This window comes from Vidua macroura, chromosome 22 (genome assembly GCF_024509145.1).
Source record: "Vidua macroura isolate BioBank_ID:100142 chromosome 22, ASM2450914v1, whole genome shotgun sequence".
Taxonomy (NCBI): Eukaryota; Metazoa; Chordata; class Aves; order Passeriformes; family Viduidae; genus Vidua; species Vidua macroura.
In genome coordinates, this window is record NC_071592.1 from 2,598,763 (window position 1) to 2,611,743 (window position 12,981).

The window sequence follows — 12,981 nt, forward strand, 5'->3', positions numbered from 1 at the left end:
CCCGGGGATGTCCTCCCTGACCATGCCGCGGGCAGCTGCAGCCCCGCCGCTCCGGACTGGGCTGGAGGTGAGGCTGGAGATCCTGCCCGCCCACCCATCCCTTCGGAGAAACCTGTCTTTCCAGGGAGGGAGAGCGGCATGTGGGAAAGCCGAGAGCCCTGGAACGTGAATTACCCAGGGAGAGATGAATGTGTGATAGCTTGTACCTGGCAGCTACTAATTGAGCGTTAACGCTTTCAGCGGGGCTCGGAGCGCCGCCGGGGCTCGGCCCTGTCACACGCGTGTCCCCAGGGGTGCTGGGGTCACCAGGGTGGCACATGGCAGGGACAGGGAGCAGCTGCCTGGCTCCGTCGGGGTGGCTCGGTCCCTGTCGCAGCACGGAGCGTGGGCTGAGGCTCTGGCCTCTGGCTGCTTTCTGCAGAAGTTAGGGGATTTCTTCTTGCCTGACTTCCCTGAAGTTGGTAAATACTGCAAAGTATTTGAAGCAGCAGGGATGAGGAGGAAGAGGCTGGCTGCCACTTCTTTCCTCTCCTTAGGGGACAGAGATGGAGCACATGTCAGGAGAGCAGGGTCTCTATGTGTCAGCTCTTTCTCTCCAGCCAAGACAGGTTTCTTTGATGCTTTTCACTTTCCTTTTCGCGCTGCTTCGCTCAGCACCGAGGTCCAGCCCAGCCTGAGAGGACACAAAGCCACAGGATTACCAGAGTGACCCAAAACCTCTGTTCCTTCACTCGCACACCTTCCCTCGGGGCGCTGCCCAGCCGGAGGTGCTCAGGGCCGAAAGGGGGGACAGCAGGGCTTTGGGGCAGGTGCTGCCCGAGCGCGGCCGAGGGCGGGCGGAGCGCAGCGCCTTCCTTCCTGCCCTCCTTCCCACCCCACCCCGCAGCCTGGCAGCGCTGCAGGGACTCATCCATTCCCGAGTTACTAATATGCAAATGGCAGCGTTTGCATGGGCCTGACGCCAGGCTGCTGGGTGTCAGGGCACCCGAGGGAGCCGGAGGTGGGGCGAGGCGTGGCACCGCGCCGCATGCTCACCTGGCCCTGCATGGCAACAGGCAATGGAGCTCTAGGTCCCTTCGGCTGCGGACCCACGCCCGGTTCGAGAGGCAGCGGGTGGCAGAGGAGGGAGGGCAAACTGGCAGCCCCTGGCAACCTGGGGCTGACGGCAGGAGGCTGGGCACACCGCGGATTTCCCCCCGCCGGCAGGATGGTGAACCTGGAGTCCGTGCACGCAGGTAAAGGGCACGGAGCGCAGCGCGGAGCCGGGGCCGTGGGCTCGGGCAGGAAATGGGCTTGTTCTGATTCCCGTGGCCTTTCCTCGCTCTTTTCCCTCCTCTTTTCTCCCGCTGGGGCGCCTGGTGAAGTGCCCACATTCCCGCCGGGGGATGGATGCTGCCCTGATCTGTTTAGGGGGCTGCCAAGCCATGCCCACAACGTGGGAGCAGCGCTGCCGCTGCCAGCCCCAGCGTGGTCAGGAAAATGAGAATTTAGTGCCTGACCTGTGAGTCCTGTCACTGGGATAGAGCTGGGAGGAGGGAGAAGGGATAAACCCACGGAGGGATGCGGCAAGAGTGGAGGGAGGTGTGCGAGAGAGAGATGGGACACGGGCTGAAAGGAGAAAAGTTCATGACAAAGAGGGAAAAGGAGGGAGAAATGAATGAGGAGGGAGCTGAGGGAGGCTGGGTTGAGTCAGGAATGAATGAACAGCGATATTCAGGAACTGCTTCCAGGGGTCCGATCCAGCGGTGCAGCTCAGGCTCTCTCACATCCCCTCTGAGCAGCGCCCGCCCTGCAGCGAGCTGGGAGCCAGAGCCATCCCTGCCAAATCCCCCGGAGCTGTGCTGAGCCCCGGCTCACCCTGCCAGGGCTCCGTCCCAGGGGCAGGAGCACATCCCTGGGCACAGGAGTGAGGGTGACGCTGGAACTGGAGCAGCGTGGGCACAGCCAGACCCCGCCAGCCCCGTCCTGCCTGGGCAGGCAGTGGGATTTTGGGATAGAGGAGCCACGTGCCCCGTTAGTGACTTTTGTCCTGGGCTTTGTGCAGCACAAAACGCTCTGCTGGAGGGGAGGGGAGGATGCATCCATCAGTCTGTGCCGGGCTCGTTCCCTGGGGTACCCCTGTGGGAGCCCTGCTCCTCAGGGGACACCTGTGGGGCTGGTAGCCCTCCACAAGCCCTGCCTGCCCGTGGGCTCGCAGACAGGCCTGCAGGGCAGGTGCAGCAATGCCACCACCCCACCCAGGGTCAGCGGTGTGACAGAGGTGGCCAAAGCCTTTGCTCCACGGCCGTGCCCCAACCTCTCCACGGCTCTGGGATGCCTCTGTGGCCAGCCTGAGTGGGCTGGGGAGCCCTGGCCACGAGGAGAGGCTGCCGAGGAGGGAGGCTCGTGGTCTTGGCCCGGGGTGTGAGCCCGACTGGTCGGAGCACCTGCTCTGGGTGTGCTCGTGCTGGTGTCCCCCGCAGGCTCCAACCCACCCATCCACCCATCCGCCGGGCTCGTGGGCGACTCTTTCCTCACGGGGAGATTCCCCAGATCGATACTGTGCCCTCTGTCAGGGCCGGTGGCATCGCTCCCAGGCTGGATTTGGAGCTGGGGCTGCGTGCGGCGCTTCCACTCCCCCAAATCATCCCCCAGTGCTGTCAGAAAGGCCGGAGCTTTAAGGAGTCCTCTGCAGAGAAAGGAGCCCAGCGCAGGTGGGAGGGGTTTTTTTTCACCCCTGTACAAAAGCAAATCAGTTCTGGGGTCCCTGAGCAGCTTTGAGGCCCCTCTGTAACAAGCTGCTTGCAGAGCTGTGCTCAGCTTTAACCCCAGTTTTTATCTTGGAGGTTTTTTCCAGCTTTAATGAGTTTAGGAGAAGACACAGCCCCCAGGGGGGCTGCCCAGGCTCCTCACACCCTCCTCTCTGCTGAGACACTTCCCTGGCGGCTGCCACCACCCCCACCCCGGGCATTTTGGATATTTCACCTCCCTGCAGCCTCCAGAGGGGCTCAGGCACCTAAAGCCCAGAAAACTCCCAGTGATGCTCCCAGCCCAGCCCAGCTCCCCCTCCTCCACCATCGGATTCCACTTTTAAAGCCATCGGGCTGGCTCACCCTTCGCCCATGCCCGAACAGCTACGGGGAATGAGGGCTTGGGAAAGGCTTTATTTGCTGACACCGTTTGTTTCGGCAAAAATAGAGATGCAGATATATCCCCGGAGAAGTGTCTGCGCTGGCAGAGCTCCTTTGGTCTGGCTGAACCACCCAGCCTGCCCCTGCCCCTGCTCTGTTTGGGAGCTGGGGCAGAGCAGCACATTTTTAATATGGCCCAGGCCGCAGTGGCGGCTCCTAATGGGGCTGTGGTTAAGAGTTAGGCTGTCCTAAGCTGGGTTATTTTTCCCAGAGAGGTTTTTATTTATTTATTTATTTTCCGAGCCTGATTATCCTGTGTGTATTGCTAAGCTGGCAAAGCTGTGTGCAAGGAGCTTTGCTCTGTCTGAAGGTGTTTTTTGAGGATGGAGCAGGGGTCAAAGGTGGGTTTGCATTGCTCTGGTTGTAGTGGAAGGGTTTTGAGTGTCCATAAAAAGGTGTTGGCTGCAATTAGATTAGAAAATAATTGCTCTGTGTGTCTGCTCCTTGTTCCCAAGGATCCCTTGGAGGCTGCTGCACTGTTGTCCATAGGGATACAAAATCTACAAAATCTGTCCTTAAACCTTAAACCTCTCAGATCAGCAGGCAGAACTTCCCTTTTCTTCTTGCTTAATTTTTCTTTCTTTTTTTTTTTTTTTCTTTTCCCAACAAAATAGTCAAACTGTAATAACTTGTGCACATTTACAGGGGGGATTTGAATATTTGAATCTCACTGAAAATAAAATTCAAGATATTCAAACTGTAATAACTTGTGCACATTTATAGGGGGGATTTGAATCTCGCTGCAAATAAAAGTCCCGTGCATGGGAATCCCAGGGCATCTCCTTATCTCGGGACTGCAGGAGGAGGGGATTTACCTGGTGGATAACGTGATATGCAATCAAGTTGCAGCAGCAATTGCTCCTTCCCTCCCCACCCGTCCCAGTTTTTAACAGCAGAGGGGTGTGGGGGTCACTCCTGCAGAAGGGACAGAGCTTTTCATGCTCTGCTTCTCTGTCTGTCCTTCCTCAGCTCTGCCTGAACTGCTCCAGCTCTCGCTCTCTTGGGAATTAAATATTTGCTTTCCCTAATTTTATTTTTTTTTACAAGCTTTCAAGCTGTCTCACCAAAGGAAGCACCAAATTTCTGCAGGCTTTTAGATTTTTTTTTCTTCCTCTATTTTATGAGAACTTGCCTTTTTTTTTTTTTTTTTAATACTTTTTGGCAGCCAGCAAAACTTTGTGCTTTGTAGATTGCCTAAGTTAGGGTCCCTTGGCAGTGGTACAAGACAAGAAGATGTTTATAGCTGATGGTAATTACTCTTCCTGCAGTAGAAATGCTTAGAAGCCCCACTAAACGTTCATGTCTTAATTGCAGAGGGTTTATTTGAAGGGGGGGAAAAAAAAATCCCACAACTCTTTTTCTCCCTCCTTTCCCCCTCACTCCTTAATATACTTTAAGGAAAGGAAGTTTCTCAAGTATGTGAAAGTTTCTGTGCTCTGGTATAAAATCTTGATTTTTTTTTTTCCTACCTTTATTCATTTGCTGGAGAAAGTTTCAGACTTTCAACTTGATCAAAGCTATTAAATCTTTGCCAAAAAAGCAGATTATCTGCTGCTTGCACATGAGGGCAACGTTGAATGTGGGAAAAGAAAACCTGCACACGCACAAAGCCCGGCCTGTTTTGGTGCAAGCAGAAGAGGGAAATAAAATAAAAATCCAATGGGGCTGCTCTCATCTTTTGGAAATAACAAAAGGTGGATATGGGGAAGAGGAAAAGGGTTTGCATGATGCTTTTAGGTGGCTTCCACCTGCCTTCCCTAGCCCGGCAAAACCACAGCAAACACTGGCCCAGCTTCCCCGCTGTTGTTATTCCCCGATGCAAATGGGAAGAGTCTGTGGCCGGGATTGGCTGCAGGAAGCACATGCAAATCACTCAAATAATAAAAAAATTATCTCATTTTTTACCTTTTTTTTTTTTTTTTTGCCCCCCCCCCCTCCAAAACGAGTCTAGAAACAGTTAAAATTCCCGTGGAAAGGGAAAAGCTGAGGGGGCGTCCATCTGAATTTGAATAGATATTCCCCCTTCTCCCACCTCTGTGTCCTTGGCCTCTTTTATGGAGGAGATGAGCAGCCCGGTGTGAAGTTGACCATTCCCACCTTTTCTTGCAGCTGTCCCCGAAGGAGAAAGTGGCCCCGGGTGTGGTGGCAGTCATCACTTCAAGGGTAAATGACAAATTTCTTGGCCTGGGTGAGGATGGGGGGGGAATGCAGGGGACAACACTTCGGGGCAAGGCAGACCTTGGGTGGCTTTTGAGGGCTGTGAGCACCAGCGAGTGACAGAAGAGAGGAGAAACAAAGTGCAGATAGAGGCAGTGGGAAAAACAAGTTGGGTTTGAGCCATCTTGAAGGCCAAGGGAAGGATCTGGGAGAAAGCTGGAGGGATCCCCATCTCTGCAGGTGTGGGAGGGTGCTGTCACAGCCAGAGCACCACAGCAGGTTTGGGAAGCCTGAGCAGGGCTGGGGAGCTCCCGGTGCTGAATCCACCCCTTTATCCCGTGGGTGAGGAGGCATGAGAAGGGTGAAAACCCCACAGCAAACTGGGGAGGGGGGACAGGAGTGAGGGGGGGGCTGCAAAGAGCAACAGGAGGGAAAGTGCATCCTCAGAGCTGATGAATATTCTAGTGCCTGGATGTTGAGGAATCAGAAATTTGAAAGTCTGATGGTTTATTATAATTACACACATTCATTTGTGCTGTTTAGTGGAAGCCACATGTGCCTGTTGCCTGGGACTGTGACCTGTTATTAAAATCAGTTGTGCCTCCTTTCCCAGAGATCAAGATGAGCGGGGATGCAGCAGATTCCACAGACAGCCGGCACGAACCTGACCAGGTGGAGCCAGGTAAGGAGGGTCTGGGGTGGCAGGGGCAGGAGAGAGAGGGGAAAGAAAAGAAAAAGAAAAAAAAGAAAAAAGAGGGAATGTGGACGTTGGAAGTTTTTCCCCATGCTTTTTCTGGGCTCCTGTTGCTGCTCTTGCAGCCTGGGAGTTGATCAGGAATGTGCTCTGGGCTAGGATTGCGTTGGTATCTTGATCAGCGAGGCAAGATCCCTCCTGTGTGACAGCAGCGAATCCCGGAGTGCCTCCCCAGTGTCCTCAGCAGGTTTGCCATGGAAATTCGCTCACAGAGTGCCTCCCCAGTGTCCCCAGCGGGTTTGCCATGGAATTTCGCTCACAGAGTGCCTCCCCAGTGTCCCCAGCGGGTTTGACATGGAATTTCGCTCACAGAGTGCCTCCCCAGTGTCCCCAGCGGGTTTGACATGGAAATTGGCTCACAGAGTGCCTCCCCAGTGTCCCCAGCAGGTTTGCCATGGAATTTCGCTCACAGAGTGCCTCCCCAGTGTCCCCAGCAGGTTTGCCATGGAATTTCGCTCACAGAGTGCCTCCCCAGTGTCCCCAGCAGGTTTGACATGGAATTTCGCTCCCGCCTCTGCCACAGCAATAATGGCTTTGGAACAGTCCTGGTGCACCCAGCTTAGCTCTGTATCCACAGGGTTTGTGCAAGGAGCTTTTCCTTAGGGAAAACAGCCTTTTTTTGGGCTCTCTGCGTGTGTGTGTGTAAAAATGGGAGGGACTTTGGGAATAATCAAATCCAATTCGGGAGTTCCAGCACAAGCGGACGGAGAGGCGTGATCGGGTTTCTCACCTCACACCTGACGCTGTGCAGGCGCCGGCTCCTCCACGGATCCCCCAAATTCCTTGGATCTGGGAAGCTGAGGCACAGGGTGATCCTTTGAAGATGCCAGTGATGGTGTGAGCACTGATTTCTGCCAGGTTTGCCCACTGCCAGGTGTAACAGGCACCTGAAAAATCAGGTTTGTGCTTTCGGGCTGCCTGAAGTGAGATTTGAATACGAGGCCCGAGCCCTGTAATTTCCCAAAGGGCCATGGTCACATCCCTTTTTAGGCAAATGAGCAACAACAAGAAATCATTTCAGCACCCACTAGGTACAGCAAATTAAGATTGTTAAAAGCTGTGCTACAGGCTTAGAAATCAACACCTTTCGAAACAAAAACTGGTGGAGAAAATGGAGAGGAATCAAATATTCTCTGAGAAATGAAGGCCAAGGGGGTGTGTAAGAGCAGGTGAAAACCTTGCATGGAATGGTTTTCCTCTTATAAAATTTGAGATAACTTAGGGAAAAAAAAGAGATTTTGGGTAAGCAAGAGAACTCCAGGTTTTAAAGGGACTAACCCCACCCTTTGGTTTAGAAATCCTCTGTGCTCTTGCATGTTAACTGGGATATTTGACAAAATCTAAAATAGAGATAAAATCTGGTTCTATCCACATCCATGAACTCTGATTGACTTTGGCCAGCTCAGCTCCTGCTCGGGGCTCTCAAATCACCCCAAAATTGGGGTTTGGGATAAACGAGCACCAAGCACATCCCCAACTCCCCAAGCTCCTCCAAAAATCCCTGAGACAGGGCCTTAAACTGGGAACTGAAATATTTAGCACTCACTGATGGGTGGCAGAATTAATCAAGATTAAGGAAAATGAGGATTTAATTCTGGTATTGGCTGTTATTAAATGTAGTGGGAGGCTCTGGCCGGTGCTGTTGGAGTCAGAAATGTTAAACCAGAAGCTGGCAGCACATTTGGTTGGATAAAATACGGGTTTTTTTTTTCAGCTTAAGCATCCCAGACAGTCACTACCTGCAAGCTGCAGCGCCTCTTTTTAGTGGTAATTGAGAAAAGAAAGCAGAACAGTGAAGTCAATTTGTTTGAAAATAACAAAAAATATTCGCGGCAGCGTTGGCTGCGCTCTCAGAGCCTTCAAATCAAGCAGGGAAATCAGGACGAGTAAATCTCCTTCATTTGCAAAGAGCGGCACAAAGAACCTGTTTAAATCGCTTTTTTTGCTGAGGGTGTCCCAGTGATTTTTGGATTTTTTTGCGAGGCTGTCCCGGTGATTTTTTTGATTTTTTGATTTTTTTTCTGAGGTTATTTCAGTGATGATTTTTTTTTTTTTTCTGAGGCTGTCCTGGTGACTTTTTTGATTTTTTGATTTTTTTTGTGAGGCTATCTCGGTGACAGTTTTTTAAATTATTTCTGAGGCTGTCCTGGTGATTTTTTGATTTTTTTCTGAGGCTGTCCTGGTCATTTTTTTGATTTTAATTTTTTTTTTAATGAAGCTGTCCCTGTCATTTTTTTATTTTTATTTTTTTTTTTCTGAGGCTCTCCTGGTCATTTTTTGATTTTTTTCTGAGGCTGTCCCAGTGATTTTTTTATTTTTAATTTTTTTTTCTGAGGCTGTCCCTGTCATTTTTTTATTTTTAATTTTTTTTTTTCTGAGGCTGTCCCGGTGATTTTTTTTTTGTTTCTTTTGGGAAAGGAGACACTGCAGAATGTCAGGATGTTCTTTGGGGGATCCCCAGCAGGAAGCACAACCCCTGCTGAGGTGCCACCCTTGGGGACACCTTGTAGGACCCTCGGGGGGTGGCGTCACCCCTCACTCACCTGCCCAAGGTGTAGCTCTGGTATTCCACCCAAACCCTCTGCGCGCCTTCCCCGCGTTGTTTTCTCGCTCCTTTCAGCCCTTTCTGTTTATAAACAACCAAGCTCTCTTTGTGCCGAGCTTCCCGGGAAGTTTTTGTGCACGCATTGTTAGAGGAATATTTACTGCAGCTCCTAATAGCGGCGTGTTTTGGTTGCCTGCTTCATGTGGGAAAAGGCTCCGCGTGTTTTCTGATGACTCATTAATTGAATTTCCCATTTCCTACTGAATTAGGCCAGGTTCCCCAGGAGCCGCGTTTCCCCCCCAAAAGGAGAGGTCTCTTAGAAAATTAACAATATTACACCTAGAAATCCTCCTAGGTGCGGGTACCCAAAGGTTTTTCATCACCAAAAGATGCGGGCTGGCTCCAAGAACTTAGGGGAAAAAAAAAAAAAAGAAAATGAAAAGGAAAAATGAGGGAATTAAGTACCAAAATGCTTGTGTAAACCAAGCCCTTGATCTAAAACTGATGCCTAAAGATCTGATGGGAAGTGTCAGTAGCAAAGGCATAATCTCATCCTTTCATATCCCCGCCAATTCCAGGCTTAGAAGGGGGAAAAAAAAAGGGGTAATTTGGGGCATTGTTCTACTTTGAAAGTGTTTGAAATAATTGTGGGGGATTTTCTTTTTTGAGAAAATTGTTAAAATCGTTTGCCTTTCGTAGGAGGTTTGGAGAGCTCAGTGCTTTTTTTTTTTTTTTTCTTTTCATCCATACCAATTCCACTGAAAATGTTTCAGGGCTTTTAAAAAAGATATTCTCCAGAAACTTGTTATTTTTTGATTGCAAATCTACCGGTTACAGTGAAATCATGCCATTTTATAAACCATCATTTAAAAAATATATAATTTGTAAGGGTTCTCACTGCCCAGCCCTGCGAATGCTAATATTCCCTTTAGTTCAGCTCTGAATTTTTTTAATCATGTGTGCGAGGGGGGAACGGGCACCAGTTGCCCCCACGAGGGTTGGTTTGCCTTCCCCATCACCCAGGGGTGCGGGGCAGGCTGAGCAGGGATTATCCCTCAGCTTTTAGGGTCCTTTTCCCCTTTCCCTGTGTGATTCCAAGCCTTGGCAGCGGGGCTGGGCTCCCAGGCGAGCCTCCATGGGGGGTAACGAAGAGCAGCGAGTTTTCTGCTTGGCTCGGAGCTCTTTTCATCTTTTTTAAACTGATGAAAGCCATGCCAGCGAGCTCCGCGCTGATTTTTTTGATGGGAACTGTGGGGGCTTGGCAGTGCCGAGTGTCGCCCCTGGTCCTGCAGCCCCGGGGGCAGAGATCTCCCCCTTCTTGTGGTTTATCTAAGCCCTCGGTATCTGATGCAACAGAACGCTGAGGTGGGACTTGCCCCTGTCTGTCTGTTTGTTTGTGTCAGACACTTGTTCCCCGGTTATCTCCTCCATCAAAACAGGTTACACCAAGCCGAGCTACTTCCCTTTGATTTCATCTGTTGAGGCTATGGGGGGGAAGCCAAAGCTTTTACAAAAAGGGCGATAGGGAAGCGCTTCAAACACAACCACGGGGAAGGGAATAGCTGCAGGCAGCACGAGCATCTTCCCTCCCCACCCTGTAACCCGGGGAGCTGGGCCCTGCCAGCAGGGCTGGCTGTGCTGGGCACCCCAGCTCTGGGGGGATGTGGGGTGCCCCACGGGACAGCCCTGCAGCCCTGTGGGGAGGGTTTGGGTGGCTCCTGGGGTGCCTTGTGCAGGCTGGCCTAGAGCAGAGCTGGGCAGAGCTACAGAATAAAGCAGGGATTGATTCAAAGGATCTCCTCCAAGGATCCACCTTGGGCAGCACCAGAGCCCAGCCAGGGCTGCACCCAAGATGAACCAAAATGGTCCCAAAATGAACCCAAGATGAACCAAAATGGTCCCAAAATGAACCCAAGATGAACCAAAATGGCCACAAAATGAACCCAAGATGAACCAAAATGGTCCCAAAATGCACGAGCGCTCCCGGGGGCTCTCACTGGGATCAGCTCTGCTCCATTTGCACCTTGCAGTTCATTGTCCCATTCCAGCTTTAGCCCAGGCACTCCCATCCTGCTTGTTTTTCTCTCTCCAGCCCACGCTGTTTGTGCTCTTGGGCCTGAGGTTTGGATCATTTGTCCTTGGTGCCCAGCTGGAGCAGGAATTGTTTTGTCTCCCTGCTCTGTGCAGAGAGCTCTTCATCCCCTCATGTGAAGCCCAGACCCACACACTGAAGCAGCTCAGAATCTGAAAAATAGAAAAGCTCAAACCTGAGGCATCACCTGGGATGGGGGGATTGGCTGTGCCAAGGGAAATACAGGTTGGATATTAGGAAAAAGTTTTTTACAGAAAGGGTGATAAAGTTCTGGAATGTTCTGCCCGGGGAGGTGCAGTCACCATCCCTGGGTGTGTTTAACAAAGCCTGGATGTGGCACTGGGTGCCAGGGTTCAGTTGAGCTGCTGGGGCTGGGTTGGACTCGATGACCTTGAAGGTCTCTTCCAGCCTGGGGATTTTTTGATTCTGTGGCTGAGCCTGGGAGCTGGAGGGGAAGGGGACGGGGACAGAAGAGTGGCTGGGTGGGTTGGTGGAGCTCTGGCCTCTTGGTGGCCATGGCAGCTTGGGTAACTTTTCTGAGTGCTTTAGGATCACGGAATGTCCTGAGCTGGGAGGGACCCACAGGATCATCCAGTCCAGCTCCTGGCCCTGCTCAGACACCCCAAAATCCCTGGGAGTGCTGTCCAAACACTCCTGGAGCTCTGGCAGCCTCGGGGCTGTGCCCATTCCCTGGGGAGCCCGGGCAGTGCCCAGCACCCTCTGAGGGGAAGAACCTTTCCCTGAGATCCATCCCAAATTCCCCTGGTACAGCTCCAGCCGTGCCCTGGGTCACAGAGAGCAGAGATTGGAGCTGCCCCTCAGACAGCTGTGAGTTCTGCCCTCAGCCCCCCCTGAGAGCACTAGTGCAGGTATCTTTGGGACTAAGAAAGACCCTTCCCTTTAAACCTCAAGGAAATCAAGCACCGAGGGGCTGTGATGTGTCTGCTCCTCGGTGTCCCTTCTGAGGAGACCCTGCTGTGACACCCATCCCCGTGGATGCCATCCTTCATCCCCACCTCCATCCCGTGGCAAGGGGAGCCCTTCCTCTGCTGCTGCCAGGACACCTCGGGTCCCCTGGCAGTGGGGACAGAGCCAGGGCAGCTCTGAAACTGGACACCAGAGCTCCCAGCGCAGCCAAATCCCCTCCCAGTGCCAGCGCAGCTTGCATTCAACCCGTGCCAGGGCAGATGGAAAATCAGAGACTTTGCCTCAGTCTGCCTCTGCCCCAGACTGGATTCAGCCCTCAGCTCCCAGGTGAGAGTCCTGCTCTCTTCTCGCACCTTTTTGCAGGCTGGGAGCTGTCTGCAGGTGCTGGGCCCTGACCTCTGCTGGGCTCTGGGGAGGTTTGTGGCATTGCCATGGGCTAGAGCCTCTTTGGAAGGTGGATCCTTCCAAAGGATGGATCCTTCCAAAGGATGGATCACGCTGGGGTAAGGTTTGGAGGTTCTGGCCTCTGTGTCAGCCCCTAGCTCAGGTGAAAGCATCCAGCACAGCCAAGGGATGGCAGATTGGGCTGGGAGGTGCTCAGCCCGTGCTGTCTCCCAGCTTGGTAGTGTTTGGTTTTTTTTGTTTGTTTTTTTTTTGTTTTTTTTCTTGGAGCTTTTTTTCCTTCTGCCTTTTGTAGTTCCCTCCTCAGCTCGGGCTGGAAGCAGCTTGCCAGGCCAAAGTCTTTTGAGGAAACTTGGCCTCTCCCGGCCCCACGCCGAGCTCAGTGCTGGGCTACGCCTTTGCTCCCCAAGGCTGGCTCTCCCTCGTGAAACTTTCCTCAAAGCCTCCAGGATTTCTCTGGTCTCTTCCCCCTGCAGCCATGCACAGCCCCAGGACAAGTCCCGGGTAAATGAAAGCTGCAGCAGTTGGGCTGGAAACAGCTGGTTGCTATGGCAATTGGGGCTGCTCGGGATTTGCATAAGGCTGATGATTTTCATAGCACAGCCACATTTAAGGCAAGCAGGAGAAATTTCCATATTCCCAGCTCCGAGTCAGTTGGGGCGTGGGGGAGGCCAGGAGGGGGATATTTGAAATTCAAATGAAGGTGATTAGGGTTTGAGGTTGGGTTATTTTATTTTTTTTTCTTAAACATCCCATTATGGAAGAGGATAAAAAAGGATGGGGAGGGGAAAGGGGAACAAAAGGCTGGTTTGACTTGAATTAGAGGGGCAAAGGAAGAGCTGGTCTGATCTGCCTCTTGCCTCTGGTCTAGGAGAAGAGACTTGCCCTCTCCCAGCACCTGCAGGTGAAATGTTTTCCGTGGGAACAACTGCTG

General features: G+C 52.2%; 1 protein-coding gene across 1 annotated transcript in view; it reads left to right on the forward strand.

Moving 5' to 3' along the window:
* The first annotated feature begins 949 nt into the window (after positions 1–949).
* Positions 950–12,981, forward strand: part of POU2F3 (POU class 2 homeobox 3) — a 41,865-nt gene continuing 29,833 nt past the window's right edge. Inside the window, exons 1-3 of the mRNA XM_053997038.1 lie at positions 950–1,235; positions 5,280–5,333; positions 5,941–6,009. Of these exons, the coding sequence (XP_053853013.1) occupies positions 950–1,235; positions 5,280–5,333; positions 5,941–6,009 (409 nt within the window). The remainder of the gene's footprint in view (positions 1,236–5,279; positions 5,334–5,940; positions 6,010–12,981) is intronic.